This window comes from Glossina fuscipes, unplaced genomic scaffold (genome assembly GCF_014805625.2).
Source record: "Glossina fuscipes isolate IAEA_lab_2018 unplaced genomic scaffold, Yale_Gfus_2 0, whole genome shotgun sequence".
Lineage (NCBI taxonomy): Eukaryota > Metazoa > Arthropoda > Insecta > Diptera > Glossinidae > Glossina > Glossina fuscipes.
The window spans coordinates 29,906,834-29,930,043 of NW_023998414.1; the positions used below are offsets into that span (position 1 = coordinate 29,906,834).

The 23,210-nt window shown below is 33.1% G+C and overlaps 2 protein-coding genes across 2 annotated transcripts; one reads left to right on the forward strand and one right to left on the reverse strand.

The window, feature by feature from the left end:
- The first annotated feature begins 986 nt into the window (after positions 1–986).
- LOC119642815 lies at positions 987–2,270 on the forward strand. The gene has a single exon (XM_038042124.1). It carries the CDS (start codon positions 987–989, stop codon positions 2,268–2,270), a length of 1,284 nt encoding a protein of 427 aa, XP_037898052.1.
- Positions 2,271–13,593: 11,323 nt separating this feature from the next.
- Positions 13,594–14,949, reverse strand: LOC119643329 (charged multivesicular body protein 7-like). The gene has a single exon (XM_038042709.1). The coding sequence runs from the start codon at positions 14,947–14,949 to the stop codon at positions 13,594–13,596; it is 1,356 nt and encodes a 451-aa protein (XP_037898637.1).
- Positions 14,950–23,210: the final 8,261 nt, after the last annotated feature.

Sequence of the window (23,210 nt, forward strand, 5' to 3'; positions counted from 1 at the left end):
AACTTTTTCTAACAAAATAATACCAATACCGCAAAAATGGGATTATATAAATGCCAGCAAGTCTTTTTCAAATCTACTTTATAGACAGCATTAATAGGTACTCTATTAAAAAGCTTTCTACAACACGTGGCTGCATTTCACAATTGCATTTTTCCAATCGCTGGAGATGCCAGAGATAAAGAGAGAAAGAGAGGGAGAGAGATTGGGTAATTTTTAGTCTGAAAATTTTAATCCCTAATGCGCTTTCGCCTTCAGTAAGCAATACCAGAAGAACCGTAAACAATGTAACTGCATAAGGCTGTCAAGCAATTAAGCAATCATAAGCAATCGCCAATGACTATCGCATCTGCAAATAATCAATGTTAAATCGTTTGAAAATGAATTCATGATCTCAGAAAAAAAGCATTTATTCCAACGAATTCCCATCTACGAGGGAAGGAAGGACAGCCTTAAGTGGTCGAAAGGAAAAGTTTGTGGCATAGCTATATACTTAGCAATTCAGATAATACTTTTCTTATTTTACCCTATAGTGTACATTAACAAGACTAGCGAGTTGTCTTTTATTATGAAAACGACATAAGTAAGAGTTAAGGCCGAGAATGATTTGCAAAATTTCTTTGCAGAGACTTTGATCTACTTGATGCCGTGTTGTCGGTTAATCATTGCTCATGTTGACATTTACGACAATGTACTGAGTAACACAAACTCATCGATAGATTTAAAAAATTAAAATCATCTGTTCAAGTGCCTGTTCAGTCTGACAAATTATGTCTTTATTCAAACCATTATCTATCCACTCGTATACTATATATATATATATATATGAAATCAACACTTCAAAAACTATTTACAGAAATCGAAGGTTGCCTCAACACTTTTCAAATCAACTTCATAGAGGTAAAATATTTGAGCGAAGTAACGTAGAATTTTTTTTTTTCAAATATTCATAATTTTCTGTAGACGACATTCAACTTTAAAAAAGCGAAATGGATTCTTCCCCACAAATGGAAAATGAGGGCGCCGAGGACTGCACAAGCACCACGTCGTCGCTTGCTTTCCCAACATTAGAGGATTCTCAATCGATGCGATCTGATTTAAATAAAATGTTAGAGCCTGTAAATCAGTTGCCAATAAAAACTGTCAAGGATGTCGACATTGCTAATCGATGTAATCGGGCACTGAGCTCACCTAATACAGAGGACAAAGAAAATATTTTTCTTGAGATAGGGGATGGCTCGTCGACATCATTGTCAGTAGATAAAGGTATGAAATATAAAAAGTTGACAGGTGAAGGATTGAAAGATGATGGAAAAAGGCTTGAAGTCAGTGCACCTCCACTGGATTTAATAAATGCAACGAACGATAATTCATTAGTTAAAAAGTTAGTAGTTGACGCAAAAGTTAAGAGTGAGCCTGACAAAATGAAACCAACCGTAGTCATACGTAATATGTATTTGCCGACGAAGAAGTTTGCGAAAATATTGCCATCTGGACAAATATATAAAAAAAAAGTGAAAATTCCGGATAAGCAAGATGTAATCTTAGATCCGGAAGTCGAAGTCTGTCATCTGGTTAAGAAAATGTTGCAAATATCTGCCAGACTGCAGAGAAAAACTGCTACAACTGGATCATTAAAGAAAATAAATAAAAAATCACCGATACCATCGATAGCGGGGGAGAAGAGACGCGTCAGTTTTTCTCAGCATATGTCGATAGTGGTGAAAACCACATTAAATAGTGTCGAACAAAAATCAGCTCGCAAACGCGTTCTGGGTGCAGCAACACAACAACAGCAACGCATTATTATTAGGCCCACAAAAAGCGGTGAAGTCAAGCAGTTTGCAAAAAACGTAGGCACAACTCGCAAAAGTATGTTACCAAGGGCTGCGAACGCAACCGACAAAGCACCGGCTGCTCAAATATTTCCCTCTAAAAAAGCGAAATTGAGTAAATTGGAATCCTTAAAGCATTCCAAGGTTAGAGTCATGAGTGATTCTAAAACAGCGCCAGCATATACGAAACCTGAAGGAATATTTGTTTGTAAAGGATGTAATCAGAAATTTCGTATAAAATCTCTTCTGGACGGACATAAACGTTTGCATGAACTCGACACTAATCCCCCTAAATGCATTAAGCGTTTTGGTTCCGAAAATAAATGTGAGTATTGCGACAAGAAATTCGCTCTGTTAGGAACCCTGACTATGCATCTGTTGCGATATTGCGAAAAGATTCCTGCACTTAAGAAGCGTAAATTGCAACGTTTTCCTTAGTAAGCAACATAGCGATGCGTCTTCCAGCAATGCCACACCAAGCGCATCCTGCAGTTTCAATATTGGACATCGAACTTTTAGAAGCCCTATACGGCCTACCCCAGATATAAAAAATGTAATTAAAAAAATGAAAATAAAAAAATGTAAACAAAAAACACCGCATTCAGCCCAAAAAGTTGATTTCATGTCATTCGTGCAACGAAGTATTTAAAAATATTCGTGATTATACGAATCGTAACCTCTCCGCTCACGGCAACCGCTCTGTGAGAAAATTACTTGACATGAAAGGTGACGCCTTATTCAAAGAAGATTGAAGTGAAGAACCGAAAGCACTTCGAATCTTTATAAGATTTTTTTTATTGATCATTTTTAATATTTTCTTAAACCATACTTTGCATTGATTCAGAGGAGGAGCCGATGAATCGTTGCTGGTTAACCAAAAAACTTGGGAAAAAATTACTAATTGTTTTCCTTCTTTCAATATTTAAAGTATTGAAATATTGAAGTATTGAAAGCTTATTGTCATCGTTCTACAATACATTAAATCTAGCTACTGCTGCATCGGTTCCGATTAAGCAGTGCCGAGCTCGAAGCAGGTGTCCCCCGTGGTTTAATAGGACAATTAAATATCACAAGAATAGAAAAAACACGCTATTCAAGTGGCTTTGCTCTTGACCATTTCGCTTGCTCCGTGGCAAGGCATAGATTTAACTCCCTCAACCGCTAATATTATTGCAGATACCTTCAGTTCATTACATTCCTCTCTGTTTGCTTATCCTAAATACTTTTTTAAATTTGTTAACTCAAAAAGAAAAATTTCCACACAACGCATGTTTCTTTTAATGGGTCTGAATTCCTCGGATGATTTTGAAATCGTAAATCTGTTCGCTGAGTACTTCCGTCGAAACTTTTCGACTGGTAGTTCCGATTTATCCGGGTAGTTACCCATGTCCTAAAAACTAACCTGGTTTCAATTCCTAACTTGGTTATTGCTGAGGATGATGTTCTTAAAGGCTTGAGCTCGCTAAAATATAATTGTGCGCCTCGACCTGATGGAATTCCATCATGTGTGCTTAAATCTTGCGCTGTCGAGTTTTATGGTGTTATCTCTAAGATTTTTAGCCTGTCTTTGAATTTAGATGTTTTCCCTTTGTGATGGAAGAGTAGTTTCCTTATTCCCATTCACAGAAGTCGAAGTAGACAAGTTGTTGAGAACTACAGAGGCATAACCAATTTGAGTGTCTTCCCTAAGCTGTGTGAGCGAATTGTGACTCAGAATTTGGCATTTGCCAATTAATTCGTATATATCTCCAGACCAGCATGCCTTTCACAAAAGGCGATCTACGGTCACCAATGTGTTAGAGTTTACTTGTCATGTTTTTAAGGCTTAGTGAAAGGGATAAGCTCTTATCTGCACAATAGATACTTCAGGGTTCAGTTTGACTTCATCATCTCGGATGAATTTCCCGTGACGTCTGCTGTACCTCAAGGCAGCCACTTAGGTCCCATTTTATTTATGATCTCGAATCGGTGATTAATTTCAGTCAGATCTCAATGTACGCTGATGATGTGAAACTGTTTTCTTCCTTCTCTCTAGAATCGCAATCGCATCAGCTTCAAAGTGACTTGAATAATTTGTTTGCATCGTGCTATTTGAATCTTCTGAAACTAAATCTAAATATATGTAAGAAGCTTTCTTTCTCAAGAAGAAAGTCATTCATTACTCATTGATTCGCATAAGATGGAGGACGTCGTTACGATCACAGACGTAGGGCGTTCTATTTGACCATAGATTACGTTTTAACTTGCATATGAGCTCTCGTTAAGCAAAGCTAGGTCCACGCTTGGTTTTATAAAGAGGTGGTCCAAAGAGCTTGATGATCCTTACATTGCTAACATTGTGTTTGATTAGACCTATACTTGAGTATGCCTCTGTTGTGTGGTCTCCTTCATATAGGTGCTATGTAGATTCAATTGAATACGTTCAAAAGCAATTCTTGGTGTTTGCCCTTAGGAATTTGCGTTGGGATCCGATTGCCTCTCTTCCCCCCCCCTATGAAAATAGGTTGCTTCTGTTGTCCTTACGTAGATTTGTTTTTGGCGTTTCCTTCGTAAACAAAGTAATAAATAATAATAATATTCACTCGCCTGCATTACTTGGTGAAATAAGCTTTAATGTCCCCAACCGCTTCTCTAAGCACTTTACCTTGGTTACGCTTAGTCAATGTACATACAATTATGAGCTGTTTTACCCGCTCAGAGTTGTTTGCAAGAACCTAAATGATGTCTATCACTTATTCTCATTATCGAACTCTTGAAAGACCATTAAAGCAACACTGCTTAGTGCGCGTAATCTACCTATGTCGTACTTAAACTAACTCTTAACCTTAAAATGACACGATGAGTCGAAAATGAATTGTTGTTAACTATTATCGGGTGCCAAGCTTATACATGTTTGCGATGGCTTAGGGGTTCATTCGCAATTTGATCCTGTACTGGTTGTGGGTGTGGCTCTATGCTAGTTGTATGCATACTCTTTTTCTTCTTTTTCCTTCTTATTTATTTTATTGCACTTGCACTAAGTTTTAATATTAATTAATTTAACGTTTACTTTAAGAGTTAACTGATCTCGACTTTCAAAATTTTTAGTTGAGTTTCTAGTATAAGTGGAATAAATAAATAAATAAATAAGTAAATAGCAATTAAAAATATTATAGTGGGATTCGTCTCACGATTACATATCCTACACCACTAAGCTTAGTATAGTTATGCATACAATGACTTTTCAAAATAACACGTTATATAGGGAATGGTTGAAAAATTAGTCCGATTTGAACCATTCTCAGTAGTATTCGTCCTTCAGCCAAAACAAGCCGGTTTACCAAATTTCGTTAAAATATCTCAAAAATCAAGACCTGTAGGCTGAACACAAAAATCTAGACGGACAGCCAGCAAGACAAACTCACATTGGATTCGGAAAGAATTTCTGAATCGATCGGTATTACAACAGATGAGTCTGTGTCTGGTTCTTCTGGGTGTTGCGTGTACCCTTAACAAAGAAGTACAAACTTAATATTTCTTTAATCGTAGATGTAGTGAACGGGCAGTCGGTAACGGCAAAACGCTTATCGATTGCGCACACCACCGCTAGTCTGTGGCCACCGCCTCCCTATTTCTTTCTTTCTTTCTCTTTTCTCATTTCTTTGTTACCGTTACCGCGTTCCGCGAATTGGGTACACGTCCCTCAGTAATTGGTCATATAAAAATATATATTTAGCCTTGTAAATGAGGTGATGTGATGTAGCGTACAAAGAAAAGAGTAAGAAATAGATTTGCAATTTTTAGACTTTTTTTTGGACTATTGAATGCTTTTAAATGCGACCTGCTCAAGTTAAAGAAATCATATTCAATTTCGATTTTTCCAATCATTGGATAAACGGTTAGAAACTTTGAAATGAGTTCACCTTCACGGAATGCAAAACTTATGCTATCTTTTATGCGCGTTTTTTGTGCATTACAAACATACGAAAAGCGTAACACATCCATTCCCTGTGGTGCAAACAAAAAAAATTCTCATTATTTATGTATTCATAGATCTACTCATTCAATCTAACCCAATTACGATTGGAAAATTTGTATTTTTAATTTTTATTTTTATTTTTTTTTTTATTTTTTATTTTTATTCATACATAGGCATATATATACATATATATATATATATATTTTTTTTTTTTTTTTCAGTTTTTATTTTTTAATTTTATTGTGGCCTTCCATGATATTAATCAACGAATGCTCTATTTTCCTCAATTTATATATATTTATTTATTTTCAATCAATGGTCATCGATAAATTTAATTTGATATAAAAAATTGCACTTTTTCGTATGAAACAAATTTCTCCACAAAATGTTATTTATTTCTGTAATTTTCCGCATAAATGAATTTGAAAGATTCAACTTGCCATGCACACACACTCGACACACGTTCACATTTATATGAACGGGAAAAGTCATATGTAATTTTATTTGTTGGCATTAGTTGCAGGCGGCAAATTTTTAACAACTTTTGTAGTATTTTTCCTGAAACATTTTTATTTTTTTTTTTTTGTTTATGCTCTTTTCACATATGCACGTAAGTCAATACACGTATGTATATGTAGATGAAAAATAAAACGGTTCTATAAAATAAAATGTTTTCGCCGCACAAATTGTAGCCGCAAAATTACTTGATTAGCGGTTTTAGGTTTTAAAATAAAATAATAAAAAATATATATATATATATATTAAAAAAGAAAAATATGTATAAGCTTTCAAGCGAATTTCAGATACCAGTCAAATAGATACAATCATCATCGAGAATTTGGCGCTTATATTCATTTTTCTGTCCGTCTGTCTGTCTATCTGGCAATTGTAGGCATTACAAGCGTAGAGCATAGATAGCAAGTTCTTTCACAATCATGCTTAAAATTGCTTGTAATCTGATATCGTTTTCCAATATCATAACCGACAGCAAACTGATAGGAAATGCTAGCGAAAATTATAAACTTTCTAGTAAAGCATCCACAATTAGCAAAAGAATTAAGATTTGATTCTATGCATTTTAGATTGGACGGAAGCAAGATTTATTTTCGCCTCAGCTTAGACTTGAGAATCTTGGATTTATTTTTCTTTATTTGTTGCTTAATAACATGTGTTTAAAGTTTAAAGTTTACTTTAAGACTTTTAGTTTTTCATATGTGTGGTAATAAGGCCACGGCATTAGGCAAGAAAGTGGAACATAAAAATATCGAAAGCAACTTAATTTAATTCGAAAATTTACCACTACCCATTACAAATGGCCTAATAAATTTAACATAAATATCAAGTTGCAGGTAAATAGAAACTTTTCGAGCAATAAAAACTATTAAAAGTTTGTATTTATCGTGGGTGTTTGATTCGATTGAAATACAATTTTACACTCAAAAATAATTTCGATTGCTTTGCTTTTTTTCACTTAATATCATTTCGATATATATATATATATATATATGTAATTTTTTTTATTTTTTTTTTTTTTTTTTTTTTTTATCGATACAATGACACTAAGTAACAATCCAGTGATACGAACTCGAATATAATTCATTTACGTTTCGATAAACAAATTCAAGGCGTTTACTTGCCATTATTATTAAACTTCATTTTAAATAACAGAATTGACGTGATATTATTATCACAACTCTTCATATATACTATATAGATATATCTAATATTAAATTTATTTAAATTTATAAAACAAAAACGAATGCTCTTAATAAAAACTAAATAAATATAAACGAAATAATAAAACACCATATGAGTCAGTATTTGTATTTATTCCGATAAACACAATAGAATAACAAAAAATAAATAATTAAATAAATTTATAAAATATATTTAGGCGTTATATATATATACATACATTTCATGCATATCTAACAAGCATTAACCAAATTATATTCGGCTATGGCCAATTCTCATATACCCGTCACCTTTCTCTCGAAACGAGAGAAAACAAGTAAGAAAATTATATTCGAGCGTGATCGAATCACTTATACGCATTACGGATATCGTTAAAAAGGCTAAAAAAAAAAAATAAAAAAAAAACTGCATTCTCATACTGTATAATATTGGATGGGTGCGCCTGAATTTTTCTATTTTCAAAAGAAAAGTGGAAGTTTATGTGATGTTTGTGTTGTACTCTATGACTTTATGTACAGCTTTTATTGTATAGGCATGTGGGGATGTGGGCGTGTAAGTGTGTTGTAGGTGTATCGTTTGAAAACTTTAAGTCAATTTAAATTTTTTGGGCAAATTTGTAGAGGATAACTCCCTTTTTGGCGAACGAGTGAATATTTACCACAGATACTACTCAGTTGAGTAGATGATAACTCAGATCATATGGTCACCAGTATTGCAACATCTCGCACTTGAACCCGCGACCATTAAGTTATTAGCCGCTATTCTTTGCCTACTTGCCTACTCATGCGGAAGACAAGGATTTTTTTGGTTCTTCGCAAAACGAAGCTACTCTCAGTTTACGTGGTAGTGTAGGCGTGTCCTTGACCCGATTTGGTTCATTTTTCATATCAACTTGCGTGCAAGAACTCTTCAAATGCTTCTGCCGATTTTGAAGTCGATTGGTATGTTTGCAAAAGACATTGCACGGATGGACAGACGGACGAACGAGCAGACAGGCATGCTTAAATCGATTCACCCCACATTGGACCTTCATTGTTGGCGTTGCAAACGTTTTGATGAAATGAATATTTCTTTGTTCCTTCGGTAACGGGTATAAAATTAAAATTTCGACTCCCTATAATATTGGAATGGTGTGATCGAAATTGCTTTCCGCCCTTTGATCGATGTAGTCCACTTCCTATATAACAACCTGCCTGCACGTACAAACAGACAGCGAGACAAACATATTATAGGGAACATTCCTATAATATATATATATATATGCTTAAGAGTGTTGCAAGTAAACTAACAAAATGAATATATCTGCAATCCAATACAATGGTGGATATAAAAATAACTGTATGCGTGTACGTTTGCTTAATTCTTTTCTTCCTTACAAACCTTAGTCATACGAATGATTTGCTTGCTTATTTTTGTTTATTTTGTGGAGCTGTTTGTTTGTTTATTTACGAACATAAACGAAAATGTAACAACAATATGTATGAACTGCGTCAAAGCTATATACGTATGGTAAGAAAAACCCATTGATATACATATGCAATTTATAATTTTACATATACATATATCTATAAAATTAATTTGTTCACACTCTTGTTTACACAATTCTCAAATTCTAAATATGTATTGTAAAATATTTAAAAGAAGACACAAGTATTAACATAAAGACACTTTATTATGGATAAATTGAAAGAATAAGTGCCATTAAATGCGCTCTGTTTAATATTGCGTCAAAGAAAAAGTTCGCGGCGTTTTCTTATTAAAATTCAAAAATATTTCTCATATATATTTCAAATGAACCGTTATTAACCCAAATACGTGATCGATAATCTTTTCGAATTTTTATGATGAAACGATTACGCCATCGTTTTGCTAGCACTACGGGTATGTCGAGACGAAAAACTGCATCAAGTGTGAAGTTTTACTCAGCGGTAGTCGGAAAAATTGAAATCCTGACAAAACAATAGATTCTGTCTCACTTGTTACCAAATCTCTATGCGCGCATAATATAGAGAGTTCTTCCCATTCCGCCTAAACAGCTATAAGTAACGGTTTGAATTATCAACTTGTTGCTGTAATAGTCGCAAGTACATAAGGTTTATAACGTTGAATAGCTTTCATGAATTTTAAGATATGCCTTGCGGGGTTAAGAATGCATTTATTGAATTCCAATGGTTTATGGGAAAAGTTAGAGCGAAAACAAAACCCAAAAAGATGTTAAATTAAATAGATGACATCCTTGCTGGCGTTCAAATATTACCAAGAGATGTTTGGAAAAGATCCAAAAGGATTGAAAATGGCTACCATAAGAATTAACTGAACATGTCCTTTCGAAGAGTTTCAATAAACGCGGATTCATTGTTTGCTAAGCAAAAAACGACGTGCTTTCTGCGGCGTATTAAGACTGGCGACGAAAATTTGGTGTACTGCGACACACCCAAGTGTTGTCAACGACACACCGTTAAAGTTTGGATGGAAAGTTCTGCCGCACGCAACGTAGCCACCAGATATGCCGCGTTCTGATTACCACTTGTTCAGATCGATGTAGCATAACTCGGCTGGCACGTCTTGGTTGCGAAATGCTAAAGAATTGCAAAAGTGGGTCGAAGATTGAATCGCTGCCAAATCAAAATCGTTCTTTCGAAACGTTATTGCCATGTTGCCAGAAGGATGGGAAGAAGTTGTAGAAAATGGATGGAAAATATTTCCATTTATATATCTGTGAAAATATCATTTTTTTTTTTTCTTAAGAGAAGACTAGTATCTTGGCTATTGAGTTAAAAGTATGGGAATGTGATTTAATCCGGAAAACAAAAGGCTAAAGTAATAATAAATTTTAAACGATCTACAAACGGTACTAAATTATTAATGTACCTTAGGTCTGAGCGGTTAATTTCGGTGTTCGGAGGTTGATTAATCTATCATTGCCGAACTCTTTTATAAACTGTTGTCAAAAGACGTGCATTTTGAATGGATGGACTAGCAGGAGAATTTATTTTAACAGCCTTCGGTTTTTGCAAAAGAATCTCTCACAATTTTCTTATTCGTAACGTAATTTTATTAAATATAATTAAGCAGTCACTCGCAACTGATTGCAAAATAACTTTCCCTTCTTGCTTGCACAATTCAATTTAATATCTTTCACAGATACATATAATCAAACAAATGAACAGTTTTACTCATCTAAAACTCTATTGAAAATTCTTCGCGCATCCCTTATTGGAAACTTTCAATTAAGTAAGTTAAGTTCAAGTTCTTGTACTTTTATTCTGTTTGCTCGTAGATTTATGAATTTTGTTCAGTTGTTCAGTTGTTTTTTTCTTTTTTTTTTTTTTTTTTTTCATAAAAAATCGTGCATGAAATCGGCCATTAAATTAACATAAATTCATTGGCAGATTAGAATCTAAAATATAAAAAAGCTATAAAGTAAGTTGACGCGTCGTATTGCAAGCTATTATTAATTAGTCTAAAAATATAAATTCATAAACGAATTTTATAGCATAACAATTGTTTTTATAAGCAGAATTGCTTTCTTAGTTTTCTACATTTAATGATCTAACATTAAGATATGTCCGCGATGATTATTATTGTTATTGTCAGTTTTTCTGTTATTCAAATTTTTGTAAGCAAACTTTACATTTCGTTTGCATTATTCATTTACGTTTTAGTGATTTGCCAGCAAAATTTTACAACTTGAAATTTCTATGTAAGAAAAATATGTTTATTAGTCATTGATAATGCAGCGAACAGATGCTACTTTTTGTTGCATTTCTCTTTTCCTCCCTCGTTTCATCGTAAACGATAAAAACTTTTAAGAACACTTTTTATCATCAACAACTTTACATAAATAATTCAGAACTTCCTACTTTCATCAAATTTTCAAAAAAAAAAACGAAAGTTATTAACTTAATCACTGCGTTTGTAATATTGAGAACAAAAAAATTTATTGCCGACCATTCAGAGTTACAAATTGAGAAACGAATTCTTCCAGATGTCCTTCACACCTGTTTTCTAGTTCACACACTTACTACACAAATAAAAACGAAATTTAGATATGTGCCTTCATTTTGCAAACGGACATATTGACCTGCATACTTAAAGATGAATAATTTTTTAAATGTCAAAGTCACTGCTTGTTCTAGCTGACGGCAATCACAAATTTACCGCAATTGATTCCGGAATTTTTATCGCACACAACGTGGATATTAATTTACATACGTAAATGATATTACATAAGATTCGTCCATTTGGGCATTGTTCATAGTCTCAGTTAAATATACAATTTCAGCTTAGCACATACATTCTCGATTATGTTGGCCGTCTATATATAAAACGGACAGCCAGATAGACAGAAAATAATTGTGAATCAATCAATACAATAAGAAGTGGATGCATCTCAAGTCCTTCTGGGTGTTGTATAAATTTGCACAAAGTTAATACACTCCTGAGCCGGAAGTAAATAAGCGCCACATGCATTCTATCAGTGTACGAAGGTTCTCTTAAGTAACAAAAATCCCCGAAAATAAGTTTTTTAGCTCTGTCTTCCCGAAAATCTTCACAGGATGTTTCAAAAGAAAAATATTTCAGAGAGAATATTTCAGATAAACACATTCAAGGAACTAACATGATTAATGATAAATATATGATTAATATATGCCCTAAAAATTCCTACTTAATCAAAAATAGCGAAGCCAGAAACCCTCATAATAATAAAAATACTCCGTAACCCAAGCATAACTTGTATTTTATTGCACAAATTTATTAATTGATTTCAGATCTGCGAACATTTTACAAGCCTGCCAATCTTTTTATATTCTAAGAGTATAGCCTAACATAGTTACCATTAGTCTTAAAACAATTATTAATTCCCACAAAATTTTACACGTTGTGAAAGAAAAGAACAAATTTACTTAAATAGACGACACAAGTATTTGCCAGATACCTTATAAGGTAACTCCGTTTTAATAGCTTAAAAATAAGACATTTTTTAATAATGTCTTTGAATGGAAAGCGAAATGATAAATTATAAAATATTCGAGATGCTTATTAAACATATATTTCTGTATTGAAGAAAAGAAAAAATTATTTTTCCGAAATGCTTACTACTATGTTACCTCTGAAATTGCGGGCAAAAAGCTCTGGATGCACTAAAGTTGTTATACCGTTTAGAACGTTTCAAAGTATACAGCAATGAAATAGAACGGAGGCTTGCGATCACGAAAAGTTATTCGTTCTTCTATCTTATATATAACGTGCAAGCAATATCTAGCACGTGTTTGCAACGTTAGTTATAGCGCTAGCTTTTAACTTTATTCTACTCTTTGAGATAAATTTTCTTGAGGAATAACACTGCTGTGTATTATTAAAAAAAAAGCAATTTTTTTTTTTTTGTTTTGATTTCTCAAACAGTTAACAGATTGTCATAAAAAGGACAATTGAAAGTATGAAACAAGTTTTCAAACATAATTACATATAAGAAGATAGGGGCAAGCAAAACGTCAAATGCGGACGTCAACTTGAAGGACGATATCTCGAAACGACAAGCAACCGAGCTCGAGCCATTTTCACCATTTCCATTCGAATTGTGTTAAGTGACTTTAAAGCAGCACTCTCATGCGAAACTGGCTTCAATGCTACCATTTTTTAATGTTTTCCATAAACAATTATTTTTCTTTAATAATTTTCGTCAATAGTCACTCAACAACCTTGGATCGCAATTGTTAAGGAAAATTCTTTTTGAACTTTTACAGGAAATCTAGTCTATGGTAAATAAACTAATCCAGGTATAAATTTCATTAAGAATTAACTTTTTAATCTCTTCTTTAATTCTATAAAACCAATGGAAGAAACGTAATTCTAGCGTTCAAAGTCCGTTGTTCCTTGAAATAAAAATAGGATGATTTTTTTCTGTTTTCGTAAACACACACATCATTATCAATTCTTATCAATGCAAATGCATGCGCCACTATTGGTATTTTATCACCTTTAGGCTTCTTAGATGGTTCTAAAATGCAACAATTAATTATTAAGGTTTTGTTTAAGTACTTGAAGAGAAAACACATAAGAAAATAAATACATAATTAATTGATGGCAATAAATGTCAAAGCTAATCTAACTTTTTAGCTGTTGTGATCTTTCTGTTTCTCCGATACTCTTTTGTTCCACTTCTAATTCTTCTAACATATTCATAAGCTGCTCATCTGTTAGCATAGATTTTTGATATGCGATTGGGTTATCAATTTTTGTTTCAGTCTCAACATTCTCGCCGGTGATTTCAGCAAGTTCACGTTCCAAATCATTGTCATCATATGAATTGGACACATTGGGATTCGTATCAGCAAGTATATCTCCGATTTCCTTATGTGTTTCAATTGTTTCATTGACATCAGCAACAATATCTCTTACAATCTCATTATTCAAATTTAAAGTATCAAAAATATTTTGCAAAGCCTTCGATCCGCTTTTGTAAGCATCTAGGATAATGTCGTTCTGCTTTGCTTCTTCAATACTTAATAAAAGCGTCTCAATATTCAGTAAAGCGGAACTCTGCTTTTTATGGCTATTTTCCAGTAAATGTTTTTTTTGAAGTAAAAGTTTTGCCATTTGTCGTTTGTTTTCCTTAAGATATTGATGAATGTTCAAATTGATCTCTTCAATTTTTACTTCAATATCCCGCAATTGTTCCATTAAGTTCATTCGTACAGCTTCCATCTTATGTATAACTATATCGTTTTCGTTTATTTCGGTAACGGGTTCATTTTCCACAGGTACTTTAATCAGTTGTATACGATTTTCATTGTCCCCCAATTTATATGACAAACTGATTTTACGCTCGTAGTGCAACTTTTGAGCGCACATTTTAATGCAACTTTCGGAAATGGTCATAACCCTTAAAACTTCTTCAATAAGTACTTCATAAGGTTGTACTGTTCCTTTGAATGGAGATTTTTGCAATAGTTCATACACTTGCATACAAAATTTCGTTAAGACATCCATATGAACGTATTCAGTTCGATGGGCATCGGCAATCATTTCATTAGCGTTGAGCCAAAATTTTAATAATCTGTAAACCCGTAGAAATGGCCCCTTTACAAAATTGTTAAGGGCCCATTCAGTCCAGTTGGAATTTATATTTAATTTGTAATCTTCACTGGCACAAATAATCTTCAATTGCAGCATATTTGATAAAACTGTGTCCAAACAAGCAGGCACACGGCCATTTCTCGTAAAACGAATTTTCAATTCTTCTTTATTAAAATTGGCATCGCCTTTATACTCACAATAATCTTGGATTTGATGTGTCCAGAATTGTAATTTAGCATCATAACTTTCTGGATTAACCGTCCGCTCTCTAAAGGCCGATAAAAGGAATTCCATGCGCATATTATCGTGCCAACAGGCTGGATATGGAAAATTGTCGTCGAACTTATTAGCGACCTTTTCATTTCGTCCGCATACATTCATCATTTTTCGATTTGTGAAATATGCCCTCGTCTAGGAACTTTCGTTATAAAAGTGTAAAGTAAAATTTTTTCTTTGTTTACACCGGATTTAGAAGAAATTTTCTTAATAAAATTTTTAAATATAATAAGTTGAAGTAAGAGTTGTATGAGATTGTTTGCTCCGCTGTCCAACACTGTCTTTCATGAAAATATACACTTTCAGCAGTATTGATATTATTTTGCCTAGCAGCAACAGTAGCCTCTAATGCAAGCAAAGTGGCATCCTGTCTACCTATGCCATGGTGTATGATGTTGTTGTAGGCAACATTTAATTTTCGTTTGTTTTACGGCAGCAAACATACAAAAGCATAGAACTTATAGCCTTCGAACACCATTATATAAGCTTTGGTAAATATAACTGGAATTTTTTATAACTAATTTTCTGGTTGGACCGTGGCTTTCGAAGCGTGAAATAAGTTTTCTTAACAACATAACGTGTATGGTTTTCCCATGTAAGTGTGTTATTGCAATAAAATATGATACATACCAAGTTTTTATTGCGTCGGTCGGTATCTGATCAATAACACAATTGCTGAAAAGACATAATAGGTTTATATAGAAAAGAGATACATGATAAAAAAAATACATCTCAGTACTGTTCGCTCTGAAAAATTCGATATTGTTGATGCACCTCGCCTTGCACGGTCAACCATCAAAAAAATAATGGGTTTTTATTATAAGTGAATCATGACAGAGCGTGTAAACATTCGCGACATATCCGAATATCTAAACAACTATCTAAAACGTCAATAAAGGTTAGACCTTCAGACTTATGTAGACCGTACTTTCCTGTCAATCTCTCCTCCGCAGTCGCTGCTCAACGTTACGCTACCAAATAATAAAAGGCGACTAGCCTAAGACAAAACAATATGAGCAAGATCATCGTCGAAAAAGAAAAAAACCAAAAGGCTGTAATTCTTCCAGGGGTTCAACTACAACATCGATTTAAATGGAATCAATGTTTCTAAATGTGATCTCATTATGGAACATTGTCAACTATTGATATACGTCTTATATTCTTGTCCTGATATCTTATCTCTTTTTTAATTACATACTTTCTTAAATCCATTCTTGAATTGCTTAAAGTGCCATATATGGAAAACAAAATTGAAACTTGACCCACATTAGTGAACATTAGTGAATCAGCTTAGCAAATCCGGTTATTCATTAGACGTACATTTTGCTTATAAACCGTGAAACCATAATTATAACGAACATTATCGAGCTTTGAAATCAAATACTCGATACTAATAGTGGATACGGATCAAACTTGAATATGTCCTGATCTGCTCGTTTTGATTAAATTAACCTATATATTTTGAGAAAATCTACTTGATCGCCTCAACGGTAATGCAACTTTCTTAACATGTTCATGTACATAAATAAATGTACTAAATAATTTAGATGAATAATATAGTAAAGGGCAACGTGTTTGCTTTTCGTATGCGTATGTGTTCATGTCACGTCATATACCTTTTTGATGTTTTATGCAAATTTCCACACAATTAATAACACGTTAGGAAAAATGCACTAATCATCCAGTAATATAATATATATATGTAGTATATATATATATATATAAATATACAATATATTATATATATATATATATATATATATATATATATACAAGTGTACGTATGCCTACGTCTGCTGACAATGCAAACATCATCAAGATACTGTATATCACAAAATCTTTGCACATTAATGACAAATATCAAAAGCAAACATTTCAAGTATTTACTCATCTAAATATTATGACACTTTATTAGAAAATTACAATAAATTTTGCATAATGTGCCAAGTGAATGCTCTTGGTCCTCTGACATTCTAATTTCTAACAGATTATTATTTATGCCAATACGTGTTTCCAAAGATTATATCATCAAACGAATGATTAATAATAATAATAATAATAATAATGATAATATAACAATAATCCGTTTATTAATTGTTCATGTTAAACACTAAAACTTTCTTCACTAAGTATTAAGTAAGATATTACGTTTAGCGAAATCTTACGGAACTTAAATATCGATAACGTATAATTGTTCAAAAATGACTCGAAGTTACCTAACAAAGTGCTTTTGAAAATGATGCCCACTCGAACCACGATTAACACTCGCTTGCGAATTTTATTCTCGTGGCGATACTATTCTTTCAGTTAAATTTTCTTAAAATTATTCCACAAAATGGATCGTAGAATGTGTAATTAATCAGAACGCGTCTCATAAACATAACTTGATTATTTAGCATTTTTCACACTTACCTTATACGATATAATCGCGCATTCTTCAGTAATCTTCATTTAACCTCGGGTTAAATAAATAAAATCATATGCCGGTGCCGCAGAACACTGTACAACAATTCGCGATTACTCGTTTACCCTAATTCGCAGCGAAAATAAGACATAAACTGATCAGTAAAGGATTTCCGATAAAACCCTCGTTCGGCTTTAGTGTACAATAGAAAGAAATTAAATTCGAGATATTGACGAAGAAGTTTGTCGTTCTTTATTATTAGGTTCATTTCCGTTCATTTTGGTCATTTTTTTCAATTGAAAAACGTATTTATTGAGAAAAATTGGTACAATTATTATTAATCAAAATATTATTATATAAATCGTGTCGAAAGAATCGATATTGGCTTGATATCAATCCAATCGTCGACCCATTTCCGCATTTTTTCAATTTTGCGTAGTCACGTGCCAACACAGCCATGCTGTATCGATCTGAACAAGTGGTATTCAGAAAACGCCAGGTCTAGTGAGTATTATGGGTTAAGGACCTCCCATTCGAGCTGCAGAGCTGTAGCCAAGAAGGTATTTTCATTCAATTCGTATATGAGCCAATTTCTCTCCTTTTTCATCTTTCCCATCCTATGTAAAACAGTTAACCTATCAATTGCTAAGCTATTCGAATGTTCTTTGGAAACAGCTGGGGAAGTTGACAGCTGTACAGACAAGCGATCGGTAAAATGAAACGTGAGTCTATCTCAAGTCCTTTTTGGGTATTTCTTATGTATCCGCACGGTTTTATTATGTCGTAAGTGATGTAAGTTACAAAAAGCCAAAACCAACTTAAGGTTTAAAAATTTGAATTTTGTGGTCGTAGGCTAAGGCGATAATATTAAATACTGTCTTTGTTAATTTGCGGGGAGCTACGTATATAAACCTTTCCATTATCGAAATTAATCTAACGATATTAAAAGAAGTTAAGATACAATTCAACCGATTAGATAAAATTTTAAACGTCATATAATATGGTGTACATACAGACAATTAAAGGTGATTTACACCAACTTGTCCGTTAAGTATATATTTGAATTAATTCTACGATGTGTCCATATGAACTTTTCAAGTATTTAACATTTATTTCGTATTGTCTTAATTGTGAAAGTATAACAGTATTAAAATATTCTGAAAATTCTTAAACATTGCATGCATAGTGAGTATAATAGATTTGCGTTTATATCAAGTCATGCATATCTTACCTTAATTATGCATCGATATGTAAGAAAATCATCCATTATCGCCAACATTTCAATTCGGCATAATATTATGTTAATCCATTGTAACATGAACTAAATGTCAACTATCGGAAGATAACGTGTTTATATCCATACATACGTAAATAAATATGTAAACGCCATCTTAGTAGAAATTATATAACGAGATGATGCATTACTCGACTCAATATTACTCGCATGTATACATTTGTGTGTGTGTGTGTGTGTGTGTATATGTTTGTGGAAATTCTCTTATTTCAATGTGAAAACTTTGTATAACATTTGAAATCACATTTCCCTTTGACTTGCTGACTTGTTGTCTCACTCTTTGTCATTTTGTTTCTATATCTATCTTTCCGCTTCATACTCAACAGTATTATCTGGGAATTTACAGATTTCTTATTAACGTCATGAAACATCGCCTACTCGTTCATAGAATAAGTAAACGTTACACATTTATCTCTATCTTAAATTAAAAGCATAAAGGAAAGCAACGATTCTGGAATAAAGAATCCAGTCAATCCAATGTTTGTTGCTTTAAAATTCAGTTCAATTTTCCATTACTTCTTTAAGGTAAAATCGAGGACCACTCTACCTCTATATTATTATCTACGATATCGGCCGAATAAGACACTTTCCATAATTAGTATATGTATAGGGGGCAGAAATTAGTTAGATCCGTTTGCTAAACGAAAGTGTAAGTAGTATTGTCTCCGTCATGCATTACGATTAATTTGAATTGTTGTGATATAAAAAAATTTCATAAACTATTGCATATATGCATATACATATATATAAAGAAACTCATCAAATGTTGTGGAACAAAGTTTCGATTGAGTGAGGTATCCATTACAACAACAAACAAACAATAGGTCGTTTGTCACAAATCCCAACATATTTCATCATATACTCCTTTCCCGATATAAATGCTAATTATCTTCCTCACCTATTGAACTCTTGTCGGTGCTTTCATACTTTACGAACTGGACATTTCCACCATTTCAAACCATGAGAATCCCTTGTTGAAACTATACTCTATCCCTCATATTTTAAGCCTTTTAAAACAATCTACACTTTTAAACCATATTTAAATGAAGATAATGGTAATAATACAGACAGTTGGTCGCAGCCTAGTGGGTTTGTGTGCCCAGTCGGCAAGTGTTATGTCTTTACCAACTGAACATTCGCTATAGCCACGACCAAAGTAAACTTTACCGGCACAGTGCTTATCTACTCGGCTAATCTTGCGGGCTTCATTTTTCTACCCTGTACCGCTTGTGATACAAGGTATATTAAATTCGTGCGGACATCTGTAACACGCAGAAAAGCTTAAGATAGATCAACCTTTTATTATACCAATCGATTCAGAATCATCAACTGAAACAATCTAAGCCTGTCTATCCGTCTGATGTCTGTCTACGTAATTTTGTGCTCACGCATCAATTATTTTGATGCAACTTGATACAATGACATGTTTTGACCCACGGATGAACGCTATTTAGAAAGGGTTTGCTGCTGAAAATGTTCCATTTTTTCGATCACTCCACATGTAGCGCCATATTCTGAAAATCGTTATATAGGGAAAGATTGAAATATTCAAAATTTCTCGGCAAAAGTGACCATGAAAACTTTGGACCGGCAATTCGAAGGATACCGTTGCTAAATTCCTACCGGTAATTGATCAGTGCAAATGCGCTACGATATCCAAAGCCGAGATAACTATAATACGGAAAATAAGCGAACTAATAATACGACGATAACGTTAACGCTTAAGCGCTGAAGCGCTATTTAGGGATATCAGCTGGTCGCGGTGTATTGTGATTTGTTTCAACCAAGTTGAAATCATCAATAAATAATACTACCAACAATAATGTGGGCGTGAGATGCCAAAAGTCATAATATTGCGAGTTTTCAGTATGCGTATAGCAAAGCCTGCTTCTATAATATTGAGTAGGCGTGGCCAATTGGTTTGATTTATAAGTAGCAAGTAAATAAAAAATTTTTTTTATGTTTGAAAACAGCAGTAGTCTGAGGTTACGTTGTACTGTGGACATGTCTTTTGACCGATTTCGTCGAGTTTCAACCAGCACCAAGCTGTGTACACGAATTTCCAACATTTCTGTCAACTTTAAAGCCGATAGGTTCGGTCTTGCGACTAGGGGAATACTTACTATAGAAATTATTCGACCCACGTACCTAAATCGTTTTAGAATTTTATGCTAATCGAGAATATGTGTATTTTACTGAATTTCTGAAGCTTCTTCCTGAATATTGCGAACGCTTTAACCAAGTGAATATTTTCGGCCCCCTTCGTTGATGGGTATAGGTAAAATTTGACTCAAGTCAGCTGATCGATCGGAATAATTGTCATGACTTTCAACTCTTTTTAAGGCACGAATGTACGCGAACTTATACACCGTTAATGAGTATATTATAATATCTTTATAACTTATGCGAGAAAAATTAAAATGAGCTAAATTGCTTTATTAAAATTAAAAATTTAATTAATAAATTAAATTAATTCAAATTAAATTATATATATAGTTATGTTGGTTGATAGGCAACCCTAAACAATTAAAACATTTTCTAATTTTAATCTAATTCAAGACTATAAATAATTTAATTTCGCTAACAATGCACTTTCAATAGCAAGAAGAAAAAATCGTTAAGCATATATGCAATTTGCATGTGTATTATGTTTATATGCGCACATGTAAATATACATATATCTGTATGCTAATAAACGGTAATTAATTTCATGCTTAATTATTATCATTAAATTACAATAAAATAAGATATAATAAGCTAAAATTGCTTATATAAACAACCACAAACCCGATCGCAATAAATAATTAATTGCTTTACAAACATTTAAAGATTTAAAAGCCAATTGAAAATACTATAAAATGAAGTGAAAAGATTTTCTCATCTCCATATATTATAGTGTCTTTAACTATTTTTACGACTCGTTTTAAAAAAATTGCTTTCTTCTTTTAAAAAATCTTCTTTTTTGTTTTATTTTTGAAAAAATTTGATTTCGAAAAAAATTGAGATAAAAAACAAAAAAAAAGCTACAACATATAAATTTCCACAAAATTATTCTCCCACATGTAAGCAAATTATATTCAATTGAGACTTGCCCAATTCGATCTAAATTCGACTCATCAATTTAGGTCCAAAATGCCATTGCTCAGAGATTTTTTACCCGGAGTTTTCGAAAATTTTTCAATTTTTTTTACACATAACAACTTTTTCAAAATAAACGATTATATGGGGAGTTGGTCGGAAGAGTAGTCAGATTCAAATTCATTTTCAATAGTACTAATTTTTTTGGCCCAAAATGCATGAATGGGTCTATCCTAGGTCCTTCCGCGCTAACTTAATATATTTTGTAGAAAAAAACGAATAAATGTTTTTCGTTAAAGAGAATCAAAAAATCAATGCAAGCAGCCGTGTGAATGTTAGAAAGACATCAGTAAAAGCGGTTTACACGATAATAATGACTTTGGACGATTTTGATAAGTGAACGTGTAAGCGCCGAGCGATAAGAGCAATGCGATAACGACACTTTATGCAAAATGAAATCCATCTAAATGTTAAGTCGGTGGTTTTTCATATTCGAAAGGGCGCAATACTTTTTCGGCGAATGCAGCATTCTAATAATTTTCACTTTTAATGTTTCTTAAAAGCGAACAAATAAATTTTTGAATATTTCGTTTACTTATGTTGCTCTTAAGCCATGGAATGCTTGCTTTTACATATCTGTGTACGTCCATGGTGCTTGCATATCTCTGACGCCACTTATATAAATATATGAATAATCATTTTTATGCTCTTAGATATTTGCGTAGTAACCTTTTCAATACTTTCTGTGAAATCCTTGTATGCTAAGCATACGTTTTGGTACGTTACTATAAGTTTTTATGTGAACGGTTCCTATCACGTTGAGCTCTTACCTCACGTTAAGTTAAAGGAAAAACGTTATGGACTTTTTCTTCGTAGATAGCTTTAGAGACGGGTGGGTAACTTTGTTAATATGAATGTTGTCAACTCACACTAGAACGTCGATTGAAATGTGATAACTACTCGAAATTAAATGCTTTATAATATCAATGAGACCAAGCGACTTGTGCTGCTCTTTTCCGGTCCAGGATTTTAGATGTTAAGAAGACGCTACGGCTTCGATGCCCAATCACGAATAAATCCGATTAAATCCTTCAAAAATCTTAGGCTGATCGGCAGATTTCATTATACGAAATCATTGCAGTTCTGAACGATTTCGATAATAAAACTCAATATTTAGGTATTATCTGAATTAACAGTCACCTATTTAATGGACGAGAATTCCATGTGTGAATCACCGCTGGAATGAAACGAAATCAAGCTATTTTTAAAGAGATTGATAAGAGACTAAAGAAGATTAATGACGTAGATAGTAAGGCGCAAATAATATCATTTTTGAAGGGTGTGCACGCACAGTTTCAAATCTTGCACTAATGCCCCTTAAGGTGACTTTGAAAGGGAATCGCGCATCATAAGTTGCTCCAATCAACAACTAATACGAGTAAGATATGGAATTGACAAAACGCGTTCACACTTGACGCATACTCTTCCCTCACCAGACTGTACCAGATCCCAACTATCTTCAATCATTTCGTAAAAATTGAGAAAACTTGCATCTAACGCATAGATAGGATCTTGCTCCGTACAACTACGATA